Genomic DNA, 15,701 nt, shown 5'->3' with positions numbered 1-15,701 from the left:
AGCCATGCACTCTGGAAGCAATTTTTAAAACTTTAATATTTATTTATTTATTTGAAAGGCAGAGTTACAGCAAGGCAGAGGCAGAGAGAGGTCTTCCATCTGCTGGTTCACTCCCCAGTTGGCCGCAATGGCCAGAGCTGTGCTGATCTGAAGCCAGGAGCCAGGAGCTTCTTCCAGGTCTCCCACAAGGGTGCAGGGGCCCAAAGACTTGGGCCATCTTCTACTGCTTTCCCAGGCCATAGCAGACAGTGGGATTGGAAGTGGAGCAGCCGGGACTGGAATGGGCACCCATATGGGATGAAGGTACTGCAGGAGGTGGCTTTACCTGCTACGCCACAGCACCGGTCCCTGGAAGTAACTTAAGTCAACCAGGTACCCGGATGTAGGGATACTGCAGTGAATCCAGCTGACCGTGCCCTCGTGGCACCTGCATTTCAGTGGACACTCCACCTGCCCTTCTCCGGCTCCTGCTTGTCCTTTGGGAAACCCACGCGTGGCTTCCCAGAGCCATCTGCTCATGGCAGAGCTGAGGTTCACCATTCCCCCCACACCCCCAGCCTCCCCTCACGTGGACTTTATACGATGGAAGCAGCAGGCAAGTTGGAGAGCGCTCCAGTTTATTACAGAAAGTTAAAAAAACAAACCAACCAACCAGGATGAAGAGGCGCAGTGGGAGCGGAGAGGTGAGGTGTCCCCCTGGTCACCTCACACCACCGCAACTCAGCTCAGCTGGGACCCACTAGAAGGGACAGAATTAAATAACTCTCTCGGGGTACAGAGTTAAAAAGATTCCCAGCCTCCCCTCCGGGGAAAACCGAGACACAGTAATACTGAGCGAAGAGTGCAGGAAGCCGCATCCCCAGGCCACTCCCAAGGAAATGACTGAAGGGGATGGGCCAGAGGATGCCACACAGACAGGGAAGTAGGCGTGGCTTGTAAACTCAGGACTTTGGCAGGTGGGGCTGGGAGCTGGTGGGCTTTGTAAACCAGGCTGTGGCCAGGAGAGGAGGCAGGAGCTGTAAACAAAGGGGCAGCAACCTGGGGGCACAGGAGGGGGACGTGCCTGGCCATGGAAGGGGTGGAGGCCTCCCGGGCAGGGGGTGGGGGGATGAGTGCTTAAATCCTGAGTCTCCAGGGAGAGGTGGGGAGTCGGGGAAGGCTGTGGGGAGAGTGTACCCTGCCATGGAGACGGGGGGGTGCTCCATCTCCACCTTGCAGTGAGCTGGTGCCCGCCACCCAGGATGCACCTGCATGGTTGTCCCACCCACACCAGGGACCTTGGATTAGGGTGGAAATGGAGCAAGTGGTTCTACTCCCAGAAACCAGATGGGAAAGGCTCATTTTCAGAAGGGTCTGCTCTGAGTCTTCTGGCTCCAGGATCTTCAGTTCTGGGAAGGAGGGAGGTAGGTCCCTGTGTCAGAAGAGGGTCACCGCCGGCACGACTCATCTGTGGCACAGAGGGTACAATAAGGAGAGAGAATGAGTGAATGCGGATATGGGACATTGAGTGTCCCAACCAGCAGCTTAACTCGCCGTGTCACAATGCCAGGCACTCTTATAACATCTATTCTCACCATCACCGCGCGAGAGGTTTGCCATTCAAGCTGTGGTTCCAGGTGTTCACAAAAATTACTTAACCCCTTCGACAACTCCAGCAGGAGGCGACCACTAACTCCATTCCATAAGTAGCAAGCGGAGGCCAGAGGTTGGCTGGTTTCTCTGAGGTCACACCACAAGTAACACAAGCTGGGATTCAAACTCAGACCTCACGGACCCAACCCTTGTGCTTTATTTTTATTCTTAAAGGCAGAGTGACAGAGAGAGAGAGAGAGAGAAAGAGAGAGAGAGAGAGAGAGTCTTACATCCAGTGGACTGGGCTGAAGCCAGGGTCAGGATCTTCATCCCAGTCTCCCACAGCCCACATACTTGGGCCATCATGCGCTGCCTCCCAGGTGCAGTAGTAGGAAGCTGGATAGGAAGTGGAGTAGCTGGGACTGGAACAAGGACTCTCAGCAGCTTAACCGGCTGTACCGCAAGGCCCATCCCAAGCCCTGTGTTTTAAACCAGACTGAGTGCTCAGAAGCAGCCCTGGCTGTGGCAGCGGGAGACTCAATGCACACATCACTTCCCAGGACCTGGGTTCCTGCATCCGTGTAACCCGCAGGTTGGCCCAGAGCCCCCTCCAGGCGACCACGTGAGACTCCCAGCTTCCTCCGGGCCTGCAGCGCCCGCTCCGACACCAGGGGGCGCGCTCGGGCCAGAGGCGCCTCTGCTTACCCACTATCAGGGCCTTGGTGCGGAGCCCAGGCTGCAGCAGCAGCAGCTCCTCCTCCTCCTCTTCGTCGTCCGCTGGCGCCGCCGCGGGGCTGGGGGCACTGGGGGCCTCAGGCTCCGGGCCCAGCTCCTCCAGTACCGAACTCTCCGAGGGGTATTGGTACGTGGTCTCCAGGGCCGTCTCGCTGAAGGAGATCTTGAGCTGTGGGTGGGAGGGGAGGGGATGGGAGGGTCAGCACAGAAAGCAGGCTGGGGACAGGTGGAGGAGGGAGCACAGACTGGACTTCCCCTGACTTCCCCACTGGCTCCCCCCACCCCGCATCCCTGTCCTTTCCACACCGAGTCTCAATCCTGGATTCTCCCCCTTCCATCATCAGACTTTGGTCCAGGCTTTGGCAGGGCCTGGGAGACTGAAGGGAATAATATAGGACCAAGGCCTCTGCTCTTGGACGTGGAGTCGGAGGGGTAAAATGAAATTAAAACACATGGATGTAAATCCAATGATCAGAACTGAGTCTTTGGGCTTCCCGGGGAGCAATCCAGGAAGCTTCCCGGGGGAGGTGAGATCTGAGTTGGTCAGGCAGAAAATAGCCAGCTGGGGAGAGTCCCAAGCAAAAGTAAGGGACAAAGACATTGATTTCCACATCCTCTGCCTCTTGCTGTCCCCCAGGACACCCAGGACCCTGCACCTATGCCTTATCTCACTCCTGTCACTCATCTCCTGTAGCTGCAATAGACCCACAGCAGAGGGTCAGGGCCTGGGAAGGGACAAGGCCAAGAGGAAGGCCCGGAGGAACCAAGAGAAACTTCCCCAGCACACAGGGGAGTCCCTGAAAGGCGCAGCTGGGGCAGAGAGCAAAGTCCACACAAACAGCGTGGGGGTGGAGAGTGTGCCAGCGGGACAGACCCGAGGGGGCAGAAAATCCGTCATAGATACGCTGTCCCAAGAACAGGCTGCCCCAGCTGGCCTCCACGCTTTCCACCCGCCCCTTTGCCCTCTAGAGCAGCTCAGGGGGAGAGGGAGGGCGGATTAACGCCAGGAGCCAGAGGGATTAGGGGGACAAACAGGAGGATTCCATGTGAACTGCCTGGAAAGGTCCCCACGATGCACTTGGGCCTTCCTGCTGTGTACCTGGGACGCTCTGGGCTGGGGCCCTGCATTTCTGAGCCCCTGCGAGAAGCCAGGATGGTGGCGGAACAGGCGGCTGCTGAGGATGACACCTGTGTCCCCATGAAAAGCTGGAGCTCAGGGACTGGATGTGGAACTCACTGCTTGGCTTCAGATCCTGCAGTGGCTCCCTATGTCATTCAGGACACAGCCAGAGCTGGAACAATATGCCATTCGTCCTAACTGGCCAGATTTCCTCCAAGCCCAATCGGGCGGTTCACCCCAGCTGCTGCCCCTGCCTGGAACACTTCTCTCCCAGCTAACCCCAGGGATCCCTAGCTCCTACCTCCTGGTTGACCTATTCTGAAGCTGTCAGGTTTACTTCCTTACTTCCTGACCCTCTAAATGGCACTTGTCTGTTTTTTTGTTTGTTTGTTTGTTTGTTTTTTAATTTATTTATTTGAAAGAGTTACAGAGACAGAGAGATAGAGATCTTCCATCCACTGGTTCACTCTCCAAATGGCCACAATGGCCGGAGCTAGGCCAATCCAAGGCCAGGAGCCTGGAGCTTCCTCCAGGTCTCCCACATGGGTGCAGGGGCCCAAGCACTTGGGCCATTTTCTACTGCTTTCCCAAGCCACAGCAGAGAGCTGGATCAGAAGTGGAGCTGCTGGGACTTGAACCGGCGCCCATATGGGATGCTGGCACCACAGGTAAAGGCTTAGCCTGCTATGCCATAGCACCATCTCCTTGCTTGTTCTATATTTTCTTCTCATAATAACCATCCTCCAGCCTACTAGAGGACATACAATTATCCCTGGGGACCCATGGGGATTGGTTCCAGGACCATCCCCCTTGGACACCAAAATTCGCAGATGTTCAAGTCTCTCTCTCTCTCTCTCTCTTTTTTTTTTTTTTTTTTTTTGACAGGCAGAGTGGACAATGAGAGAGAGAGACAGAGAGAAAGGTCTTCCTTTTCTGTTGGTTCACCCCCCAATGGCCACTGCGGCCAGCACGCTGTGCCGATCCGAAGCCAGGTGCTTCTCCTGGTCTCCCACGCAGGCGCAGGGCCCAAGCACTTGGGTCATCCTCCACTGCACTCCCGGGCCATAGCAGAGAGCTGGCCTGGAAGAGGAGCAACAGGGACAGAATCCGGCGCCCCGACCGGGACTAGAACCCGGGGTGCTGGTGCCACAGGTGGAGGATTAGCCTAGTGAGCCACAGCACCTGCCTAAAATAAATCTTAAAAAAAAAAAAAAGAAAAGAAAATGGCACAGAGAACCGACACACATCCTTTCATGTACTTTAAATCACATCTAGGTGCCTTCCAACATTGAATACTGTGTAAATGCTATGACAGTGAATGTTCCAGTGTTGTTTAGGGGGTAACAACAAGATAAAGAGGATGCACGTGGTTAGCACACATGTGACTTTTTGTTTTTTCCAAATACTTCCTGTCCTCTGTGTGTGGACGCCATGCACAGCGAGGGCCAACTGCACTTACTATGTGGGTATCTGCTGTTGATGGAAGTCTCGGAATGCGGAGGTTCAGCTATCTCCGACCTCAGATGAGGTCCCAACACAGGACCGAGGCTGGGGGGCCAGGTAGGGGTATACAGGTGGCCCTGATGCCATGTAGAATCAAGTGACAGCAACTACATTGCTTACAAGCCAGTCTCTGGTCTGTGGCTCCTGGATTCTGTTGCTAGCGGGTTTACCCAAATTTCTAGGAATCCATTTGTTTCCTCTTCAGAGCCTCTTTTGGGAAGACCACCTCTGTAGTTTTATTCTGCATTCTATTTGCCCTGAGTCTCCCCCAACTCTGCCTCTCTCCACTACCCCCTCCACTTCTGACTGGGCGTCTCAGGAATGCAGAGTCTGCATGAGAGTGGGGGGGGAGTGGGGGGTGACTCACTGGCTTCTCTCTCATCTGCTATATAAGGTCACCCAGGGGGCCGGAGAAGGGCGGGGCCTCCGGGGAAGGCACCAGCCACAGCCCATATCCTGGGCTCCAGTGAGTGGCAGGGCTGGCATCTCCGCTGGTAGCAGGGATCAATTTGATGGAATTAGCCTGCAAACGGCAGTTATTCCAGGAAGGCAGGGTGGGGTAGGGTGGCAGGGTCGTCCTTTCGCTGAGCCAGGGTGGGTGGGGCTGAGCTGGGCCAGGACACACCCGCCCCTGCTGAGCAGGCGCTGAGGGAGAGGAGAAGGCCTGAGGCTGGGCAGAGGGTGAGCTGCCTCTTCCCCGCCCCCACTGCACCCCAGCGGGCTGCTTCCTTATTCTCTCACCACATCCTGAGCACAGTTCTGGCAGGCCCAGGGCCCACTCAGCCCCACCAGCTTTCCGGCCCCCACCCCAGGTTTCCTGTTTGGGCGATCTGCTTCCGGCTGCCCTACTCCCTGACCTGGGTATGGTCACCAGCACTGGCCCTGCCCAGTTGTTAGTTCCCGGCTCCCCTTGGATGCTCCCTGGGCTTTAAGCCCCAACGCTTCATGCCTCCCTCCGCTGGTTCCCCAAAGGACGAGCAAACCTCAGGGGGAAGTGAGTTTTCTGAACACCACACCCAGGCAGAATTTCCAGACCTCCCTCCTTTGCCTCTGCCCAGCTCCAAGGGAAAGGGGCTGGAAGCAGACAGAGGGTTCAAGGTAAACTCGCAGAGGCAGCTGAAGATGCAAAGTGACCAAATGACCTCCAAGCTTAAGCCAGGTCTTTGGTCCCTGCGGCTTCCCACCAACAATGGGGACCCAAGACAACACATCTGAGGCCATGACACGCCGAAGGAGCCGGGTACGGGGCTTCCCAGGCTGGGAGTGGAAAGACGTCTGCTTGCAAGGTCAAGTGTGGGACTGCTCCCTAGGGATTTTCAAACTGGAAACTGATGTGCCCAGGGCAGGCGTTGGGCCACGGCCAGGGGGAGAAGTCAGCCTGGCTGCTGCCACTTCCCCTGTGTGTCCCAGCCTCAGTCCAACCTCAGACCCGCTGCCAGTCTCAGCCCCCACCTGCTGCTGTACCCTGGGGCCCAGATGCACTTCTCTTTCTACCGCTGTTGGGGTGGCGGTGAGGGGGAGGCCAGGGTGGCAGGAAGAGAGGGGGGAAAAGCTACTGCTGAGCCAGTTCTGGAGAGGGAGGGGCAGCTCAGGGAGGAAGGACAGGGGGTGGGGGGGTGGGGGTATTTTGGAAGAGGAAAAGGCTGTTCTTGTCCCGAGAGAAGGGAGTACTGTCTGAGGCAGTGGCCCAGCTGGGGGGTATGCAACCCCGAGGTCACCCACTTCAAATGGCCTCTGTGTGCTTCTCTCCCACGGGGCACACTTGGGGTTCCAAAGCTTTCTTCTCTCTGCTCCGCAGCAGGCCCTGCCCCATCCCCTCGCCCGCCAGGCTCTGGCTCCCTGGCCCTCAAAGCCATAAGAGCTTCCTCTCCACTCCTCCCTGCCGCTTCTTCCAGAACCCAAACCGGACTCCCTGCCGATATTTGCTGCCCCCCTCTCTCTTTGAGAGCTCTAAGTGCTGTCAGCCCGATCACCTCGATCTTGCAAGCTCGGGCCCACATCTCTCCCACCAGATGGGCCGGGGTGGGTCCCAGCTCAGAGCAAAGGAAGGAAAGCAAAGGGGGGTGGGGTGGGAGTGAGACTCAGCCGGAGGCAAGGGAGAATGAGCAGGCTGGGCACACCCTGGGAGACACACCCAGAGACAGCAGCACTGCTGGGCTGGTCCCTGGGGCTCCGAAATGAATGGAAAAGCAGGGCTCCAGAACGAAGGGTGGTGGCAGGGACGACGGGAGAGGGAACAGAGCAACACGGCGGGTATAAAAAGCAAGCCCAGATTCCAGAAAACCCAGGGAACTGACAGGTGGGTGGCCCAGAAGTCTGGCCGGGCTGCTCCCCTACCTGTTTGTGTTGTCTTTCGGGGGACCCCTTGGCAAGGCAGCTGCGGCTGAGACGGAGGTAGCCCCCCAGAACCAAGATCTCCTCGGCTGTCGGGTACCGCTTCTTCCCAGCCCCAGGGACCGCAGCATCAGCCGGGGCTGGGGCAGCCGGAGCGGCGGGGGTGGCCGGGGGCAAAGACCGCCGGGGGTTGACGGTGAAGGTGTGTCCACTGCGGCGGGGGGCCCCCACCCCTGGCCCGGCCTTCACCCCATAGAACAGTCGGCTCATGAGGGGGTCCCCAGAGGGCTGGGGAGCAGCAGGGGCTGGGGGTGGGGGAGACAGAGGGGCTGCTGGTGGGGGCCGGAGTCCCACTGCTTCCTCTTCCTGCAGTCTCGGGCCGGCAGTCCCAGCGTCCTCTGGTGGGAGGGGGGAGGGTGCAGAGCGGAGGTTCTGCGGGGCTCTCAGAGGCCTGCCCTGAGCCCCCGCCTCCTCCTCTGCTGCCTCGGCTTCTCCAGCCCCTGTACTAGGAGGCCCCAGACGCCTCTCGACAGACTCTGGAGGTTCTGCTTTGTGAGGCTGAGTCTCTGCGTCCCTGGGTGTCCACTCTCGAGCCTTTCCGGAGTTCAGGGTCCATTTGCACCCGTCTGTCGGCCTGGAGCTCCTCAGGCCATCTTCCACTGGGCTGGGCCTCTGTTCTGCTGCCTCCGAGCCCCTGGGGCTGTGGTCCTGAGCACCATGGGTCAGGACGTCCGTCAGCCCTGCCGTCTCTGCTGGGGCCGTCCCCTTTTCCTCTCTCCCACGCTCCTCGGCGCAGACGTTTCCTTCTCCTCCCGGGCTCAGCCTGGACTCGAGTGTCTCCAGCTGTACCAAGCTCTGCTCCTGGGGCTCTCCCGCGTCAGGCCTCCACTTATGGGCCTCCGTCAACCCCGACTTGGGGACACCAGACTCCCCTGGGCTCAACCTGCTTGCCACCACCTCTTTCCTCCTGGGGCTTTGCTCCTGAGGCTCTGCTTGTCGCGGGCTCCACTCTGGGGCTTCTCCTGGACTCAGCCTGCATCTCTGAGCCTCAGAGGGCCGGGAGCTCCTGTCTCCCACCTCTCCTGGGCTTGGCCTGCAGTCCCGAGTTTCCAAAGTCCTGGGGCTGGACTCTTGGGCTCCCCCTGGCCCCAGCCTCCTCTCCCTGGGGCTTAGTCTCTCTTCTCGGCACTCTCTGCCCTTGGGGCTGAGATCCCGCATCTCCCCAGGGCTGGGTCTCCGATCCCGAGGCTCCAGCAGCCCAGGCTTTCTCTCCAAAAGCAGCTCTTCACTCCGCTGCTGCTGCTGCTGCCGCTCCTGCCGGATAAATCGGTTCTGGTGCACTGGCCCGATGGCTTCCAAAAGGACAGCCGACTCATCTGGGTCTGGAGGTCCAGCCTCTGCAGTCCCAGGCACTGGGCTGGGCTCCCCTGGGGATAGGCCAAGCTTGGCCCGACGGCGCTCCAGAAGCCCCCGCTTCCAGGCTGGCATCTGGGACAGGCGATCCCGCTCTGCCTTCTCCCGGCCGCGAACCGCTGCCTCCTCTTGCCGGCGCCGGGCTAGCAGCTGCAGCTTCCAGTCTGGGATGGTGGCCATGGTCCTCCTGAAGTGAGGGTAAGGAGCGCTGGGGGCAGAGAACAGGAAGGAGGGGCTCCAGGGAGGCCCAGGGGGTGAGGCTCCGGGTGGGGAGAGGAAATGGAGGGCAGAGGAGCTGAGGATGAGGACGAAGGAAAGGGGAGAGGAGAGAATGGAGGAACCTCAGAAGGCCAAGTTCGGGGTAGCAGTGATGTGGGAGTAGGAGTCCAGATTCAGGGCTGAGGCAGGAGCCAGATTTGGCAGCACGGAGTCAACGGGTGTTTGCGAAGAGGACAGAGAAGGCTGAAGAGAGAAGCTGGCGTGAGGGAAGTGAGAGAAACGTGGGCTTGGGGTGAGCGGGGGCCGGGCTCAGGCGAGGATGCCCGCTGGGACAGCCCGGAGGGAGGTGAGAAGGGGAACGGAAGGGCAGGGATTCCCGCCAGAGAGTAGGGGGCGCGGGACCCAGGGGATGCCGGAGAGGTGAGGAGGGGCGCAGAGCGCAGAGGTCGAGGGGAGAGGGGGAGATGGGGGGCAGCAGGGGACGGAGCACGGCGGCGGCGGCGGCAGCCGGGCGCGACTCGGCGCGGGCCGCACAAGTCCGGGCTCCACTTCCAGCCGCGCGCGGGCCACGCCTCTGGGCCCCCCGCCCCCACCCCCGACCCGCACCCCCCCTCCGAGGCGGGTCAGGGGAAATACCCTCCCCGGGGACTTTTGGAACCCGGCTGTCGTGCTGCCAGTCCGTTCCCAGAACCCCAGCGTCCACCCCTCCTGGTCCCGTCACCACACCCGGCGGCTGCGCCCCGGGCCCCTTGGCGCACTGAGGGCCAGCTCCACGCTTCTTCCCCGGGGGCCGGCGAGCCCGCTGCCCCGGGCCCCTGACAGAACCGGCCCTTGCCACCCGCTCAGACTGCACAGACACAGTCTCGGCACAAAGACCAGGGACGGCCCCAGGTCCCAGCCCCGGGCGACAGCGGGGTCGGAAGCGCGGGGACACCCCCTCCCCGAGCCGGAGCCCCCAGGTCAACTCACGCGCCGCGGGGCCCTCGGGGGCGGGGTGCGGAGGAGCCAGGCGTCCGGAGAGAGGAAGAGGAGGAGAGAGGGATCCAGGGAGATCCGGAGGCTGGGGGGGTGGGGAGGTGGGAAGAGGAGGAGGGAGAGAGGGAGCAGGGGAGGAGGGACGGAGACAGACGAGGGGGCCGGCCGGGGGGCGGCGACCGCTTTGTCTAAGGACAATGAGGAGAGGGAAGGGGGCGCAGGGCGGAGCCCGGGAGGGGGCGGGGCCTCGCCCCCCACCGCCGCGCGGAATGAGCTCCGGGACTCCCCTCTTTTCCCGGCACCCCCAGGGACCCTCACCCGCTCCCTGCCCGTCCGCCCTGAAGAACCAGGGTTTCCAGACCCCCGCCCCCAGCTCGCGGACCAGGGCGGCGGCCAGTGACTCAGGCCCCTCGAGGGACTAGGGGAGGAAGCTGCAGCTGCTCCGACCGAGCCCGCCCTTCCCATCCCTCGCCGCTCCGCCCCACGCTTTTGCCTTCCCGGGCCAGCCTTTGTTACTGCGGGGTCGAGGGCGGTCGCCAGGCTGTGGGGACGGGAAGACGGGCGCCCAGAGGCCAATGGCCTTGGAGGCTTCGCTGCCCTTAGTGCTGCCCCCCACCCTTTTAGCTTCACCTTGTCTCCCCCGGGGGTCCCCGGGTGTGGCGCGGGGAAACTGGAGGATTCGGAGGAAGCCGACTGGCCCGCTTCAGGAAAGTGGGGGCGGGCCCGCGAGGAGTGGCCGCAGTCGGGCGGTCACCAGAGGGCGCGGTGACTGCCCACACTTGATTTCGATGCTCCCGCTTCCCACACTCAGCCCTACAGCTGAGACGCTGTTCGCTGACAGACTGCGTATGAACAAAACACAGGCTGAATTTTATTTTCCACGGAGTGCACATCGAGCTTTTGGAGTGGAAGTGAGAGGTGGAGAAGAAAATAACAGTTTCAGGGGAGTGGTCAGGGCAGACCCTTCCCATGTGAGGAGGCTGCTGGGGGGGGGGAGGTGCACAGCTCATGCTGTAACCTGTGAGCAGACAGATGAGTTCTATGCCCCCTCTTGCTAGCTGGTGACAATCAGACTTTGGAGTCTAGTGGCTGCAACTCAGAATTTAGGACCCAGGGAATAAGTCCCAAGCAGTGGAAGGGACATCCCCCTTCACGCTTGGCCTCGGGTCTCTGGACTGAATTCAGCAGCTAAGGCCTGGAGGTTAAGGAGTTTGGAACTCGAGGGGGAGAGGAAGTACAGGGCTTGGAACCAGAGTTAGCTCCTCACTCTGCCGCCTCCTCCTGGGGCCGGGAGAGCAGGTGGAGTTTCCGCTGTAGCTGAGCCCGCAGGTAGCGGAGGTCTTGCTGGTCAAGCCCGTGAGCCAGCCCCAGGTAAAGGGTAAGGAGGAGAGCGAGGAGGAGACGGTCAGTGCCCAGGGTGGGCACCGCCCACAGCACGGTCAGCAGCTCCACACACACTGGGTGGCGCAGGTGAGCGAAGAGGCGGAGAGCCCGGGGGGACTTCAGGGCCAGAGGCTCGCCCAGCCCCAGCACGTGGTAGTACACCTGGGAGAGGGAGGACATCTTAGAACCATGGCGAAGCCTGGTTTCCAACCTGGACTCCACCTCCAGGAATCCCCCATTCTGGGACTTGGGCCCTTGACCCTCATCTCAGGTCCCAGGAGACCCGTGGCTCTCACCAAGGGTAAAGGAGGACTAAAGGGAGGAGGGGGCAGTAGAAAGCCTAGAAGAGTGTGGGAGGGGGAGGGGAGTCCTTGGAAGGAAAGGGGGTAGTCCTAGAGAGGGTCGGGGTCTCGGCGAGGGGTCGCAGAGCCTTACCTGTTTGAGGCCCATGAGCTCGGCGTAGTCAAAGACGAGAAGGATGCTGAAGATGAGGAGCCAGGAGATGACGTGCAGCACAAAGCAGAGGAGGGGCACCCAGGTGGCCCAGGGCTCCGCGCGAGCCTCCCATAACACAGGGCCTCTGGGTACCGGCTCCCAGTACCGCATTACCACCTGAATAAGGGTGACGGGCTGGGGATCTGACAGCCCACCTGGCCCACTCTTGAGAGACCCAGGCCCAGAGGTTGTCCCCACCCCAAGGCCTGCAACTCCCCCTGCCTCTCTCATGAGCATCACCAACAAGCATTCACCACGGGGAGAGTGCTGGGTTGGGGTCCCAGGACGCGCAGATGACTCATCTCTTGCCTGCGGCCCCACAGAAGGGCTGGGATGAACTGAGAGGTAGGCACCCGGTGCAGCCCATGCCGGCCCTCAGTGAGGAGTCGGAGAGCAACTGAGGGCCAGGGAAATGGTGCTGTTGAATGCAGTGGCACTGAGCAAAGTTGCAAAGCTGAGAATGTACCTACTGTGCTAGGGAGCAACTGGTACACCCGTCTTGATACAAAGTAGAATATGTGCTGGGGAGGAACAGACTGTGAGACTCAACTCCTGAACACCCTTGCTTCTCAGTCTGCGGAACCACGTGTTGCCCCTCCAGTCCAGGGAGTCTCCCGCACATGCTCTGTCTCCCCTGGGGACTCAGCTCCAGGGCTCCTACCTGCAAAGCCAGGGCAGTGCATGCCACGTACAGGGACCTCTGCAGGACCCCAAAGTACCGGGTGGTCCACGTCTTCACTGTCTCGGCAGCCATGAGGCTGTGCTGTGCAACAAATAGGAGCAGAAGCCCCAGGTCCCAGGCCAGGGAGGCAAGGACACTGCGGTCCTGCAGAGCTGCCAGCCATCCCTGGCGGACATCTGGAGGGAGGCGAGGGAAAGGGACAAAATGTCAAGAAGATGGAAGGCATGTTCCATCTCCCTTTTCCAGTCCTCGCTTCTCCTCGCACGCCTAGGGTGCGGGAGAGCATTCACGGAACACGCACGCTGGGCAGCTGGACAAGCAGGGCAGGGGAGGCCACTGCTCCATTGCCTCTAACTTCTTCTGCAAGTGCTTCTTCTTTTTAACACTCTCCATTGTCCTCTCCACACAACACGTTCCTTAGGAGACTCTGTCGACGGCCCTTTCCTTCCCCGCGTCCTCACCCTCTGGCCTCTCCAAATCGCTAGTCCTCACGTTGCCAATTCAGCCCTGGGTCCCTCAGTCCGGCAGTCTCGGTCGGGGTTCCCTCTCAGGGACTTCCCTGGTTATTTGTCTGCAAGCCCCGCCCCCGCGCCCTCTCCTCCGGCTCCACCCCCCTGGCCCCTCGACCCCTCCCGCTCACCCGGACCACCAGGCTCGGGGACGCCTCCGAGAAGTGGCCGAAGAGAGGTAAAGCGCACGAACTCCACTCCGGTGCCAAAGGCCAGGATGAAAGAGGCGAGGGCTGCAGGGATCAGCAGCAGCGCAGGGGCCATGGCGAGGGACGGAGGGGCAGGGAAAGAGGTGGGTTTGGGATTCCCGCGGCCGCACGCCCCGCCTCCCCAGGGTCCCGCCCGGCGAGGCGGGGCTCCCGCGCGCCGCCGCCCGGGCTCCGCGCGCCACGCTCTTTCCCTACCCGAGCGGTGGCTGGGATTCCTGTGTCGAGCGTCACAAAAGGGAAGCTTAGAACCGTCAAGAGGTGTCAGGGCAGCGGCTGTGCAGCCGTGGGCGTGGACTGCTCCCTTGCGAAGTGCAGACAGTGTCTCCTCTTGCAGGTTCTTGTGGAAGCGGAAGACTATGAGCCCCGCTTGTAACTGAAGCGTGGCTAGGAAACCGCAGCCGGAGGTAACGAGGCTGAGTTAACTCTCGGTAATGTACGGGGAATGAGCAGGCCGGTGATCCAGGCCGAGCGCCCGCAGCTCCGACCACCTGTGTCTGACGGACGCCGTGTTAGATCTTTAAAAAGTGGCCGCAGAGTGGTGCCTATTCTGTAACTTCCTGTGGAGCTGAGTTCCTGCATCTCTACTTGCTAAGAACGACAGCGAACTCCAATACAGAAACGTTTGTATTAATGGTTGAAGGTGATCTATTTGTAAATATAGAGAAACGAGAAAAAAAATTGGATGTTCAAGTATTTGTGCTTGAAAGCTTCGGTTTTCTAAATCAGTCTTTATTTATTAGAGAGCTCCTTTGGGCTGGCTCACCCTCCACATGCTCACACCAAGGTCCGGTCTCAAGCCAGCAGCTGGGAACCCAATACAGCCAAGACTCTTGCCAAGTGGGTGGTAAGAATCCAATCCCTTGAACTATAGCCGCCTCCCAGGGACTTTGTTAACAGGAAAGTGGAAGCCAGAGGACAGATCAAACCCAGAACCTCCAATGTGGGCATTTTTTTTTTTTTAACATTTATTTACTTGAAAGGCAATTAGAGAAATCTTCCATACTGGTTCACTCCCCAAATGGCTGCAGCAGCCAGGGTTGCGCCAAGCTGAAGCCAGGAGCCTGCTTGTGTACAGGTCTCCTATGAGTGGCAGGGGCCCACGTACTTGGGCCATCTTTCATTGCTTTCCCAGGCGCATCAGCAGGGAGCTGGACCAGAAGTGGAGCAGCCAGGACTCGAGTTGGTATTGTGATGTAGGATGTTGGTGTTGTGAGTGGTGACTTAAACCTCTGTGCCATGACACAGACCTGGGACTCAGGCATTTTTTTTTTTATTTTTAAGATTTATTTATTTTAAAGGCAGAGATACAGAGAGAGGAGAGACACACAGAGATCTTCCATCTGTTGGTTCACTCCCCAAATGTCTGCAACAGCCAGAGCTGGGCCAGGCAGAAGGCAGGAGCCAGGAGCTTCTTCTGAGTCTCCCACACGGGTGCAGGGGCCCAAGAACTTGGGCCATCTTCTGCTGCTTTCTCAGGCCACAGCAGAGAGCCGGATTGGAAGCAGAGCAGCCGGGACTTGAACTGGTACCCATATGGGATGCCAGCACTGCAGGAGGTAGCTTTACCCACTACATCACAGCACTGGTCTCAAGCTTTGGTTTCAATCTTGACTGCTCCAGTTCCAATCCGGATTCCTGCTAATGTACCTGGGAAAGAAACAAAAGATAGCCCAAGTGCTTGGGCCCCTGCCACCATGTGGGAGACTTGGGTGGAGTTCCAGGTTCCTGTCTTCCATCTGTCCCAGCTCCAGCGGTTGCAGCCATTTGGGGAGTAGATGATAGGCCTCTCCTTAGGGGCTCTGTAATATGCCTTTTTTTTTTTGGACAGGCAGAGTTAGTGAGAAAGGTCTTGCTTCCATTGGTTCACCCCCCAAATGGCCGTTACGGCCGGCACTGTGCCGATCCAAAGCCAGGAGCCAGGTGCTTCCTCCTGGTCTCCCACATGGGTGCAGGGCCCAAGCACTTGGGCCATCCTCCAACACCATCCGGGGCCACAGCAGAGAGCTGGACTGGAAGAGGAGCAACCAAGACAGAATCTGGTGCCCCAACTGGGACTAGAACCCGGGGTGCCGGCACCGCAGGTAGAGAATTAGCCCAGTGAGCCGTGGCGCCAGCCCTCTGTAACTATGCCTTTCAAATAAACAAAAATCTTTTTTTAAAAGATTATTTATTTGAAAGGCAGAGTTACACAGAGAGAGGAGAGGCAGAAAGAGAGAGGTCTTCCATCTGCTGGTTCACTCCCCAGATGGCCGCAATGGCTGGAGCTGCGCCGATCGGAAGCCAGGAGCCAGGAGCTTCCTTCAGGTCTACCACGTGGGTGCAGGGGCCCAAGCACTTGGGCCTTCCTCTACTGCTTTCCCAGGCCATAGCAGAGAGGTGGATGGGAAGAGGAGCAGCCGGGACTAGAACCAGCGCACTTATGGGACGCTGGCGTTTCTGGCCAGGGCGTTAACCTGCTGCGCCACAGCATCGTCCCCCAAAAATCTTTTTTGAAAAGGTTAAAGATGATGTAGCTAAGGACCTACGCATAGTAGCTAAGCACTTGGAAGGGG

At 59.6% G+C, this 15,701-nt stretch overlaps 2 protein-coding genes across 7 annotated transcripts; both read right to left on the bottom strand.

Moving 5' to 3' along the window:
* Nucleotides 1–600: 600 nt before the first annotated feature.
* Nucleotides 601–10,881, bottom strand: PPP1R18 (protein phosphatase 1 regulatory subunit 18). Of its 6 annotated transcripts, none has more exons than XM_070074275.1 (4): nt 10,502–10,881; nt 7,268–8,885; nt 2,278–2,476; nt 601–1,447 (listed from the first exon to the last, which is right to left on the bottom strand). In XM_070074275.1, the coding sequence occupies exons 1-4, from the start codon at nt 10,879–10,881 to the stop codon at nt 1,428–1,430; spliced, it is 2,217 nt and encodes a 738-aa protein (XP_069930376.1). In that variant the 3' UTR covers nt 601–1,427. The 6 variants fall into 6 exon arrangements, with proteins under 6 accessions (XP_069930376.1, XP_069930377.1, XP_069930381.1 ...); XM_070074276.1 differs by having other exon boundaries at nt 7,268–8,864; XM_070074280.1 differs by lacking the exon at nt 10,502–10,881 and adding an exon at nt 10,190–10,295 and having other exon boundaries at nt 7,268–8,864.
* Nucleotides 10,721–13,361, bottom strand: NRM (nurim). Its single transcript, XM_002714334.5, has 4 exons — nt 13,072–13,361; nt 12,411–12,607; nt 11,690–11,866; nt 10,721–11,416 (listed from the first exon to the last, which is right to left on the bottom strand). The coding sequence occupies exons 1-4, from the start codon at nt 13,202–13,204 to the stop codon at nt 11,135–11,137; spliced, it is 789 nt and encodes a 262-aa protein (XP_002714380.1). The 5' UTR covers nt 13,205–13,361; the 3' UTR covers nt 10,721–11,134.
* Nucleotides 13,362–15,701: the final 2,340 nt, after the last annotated feature.

The sequence above is a fragment of the Oryctolagus cuniculus genome, chromosome 5 (assembly GCF_964237555.1).
Source record: "Oryctolagus cuniculus chromosome 5, mOryCun1.1, whole genome shotgun sequence".
Classification (NCBI taxonomy): domain Eukaryota; kingdom Metazoa; phylum Chordata; class Mammalia; order Lagomorpha; family Leporidae; genus Oryctolagus; species Oryctolagus cuniculus.
The sequence above is the reverse complement of the archived record's forward strand: the minus strand, read 5'-3'. Positions and strand labels throughout refer to the sequence as shown.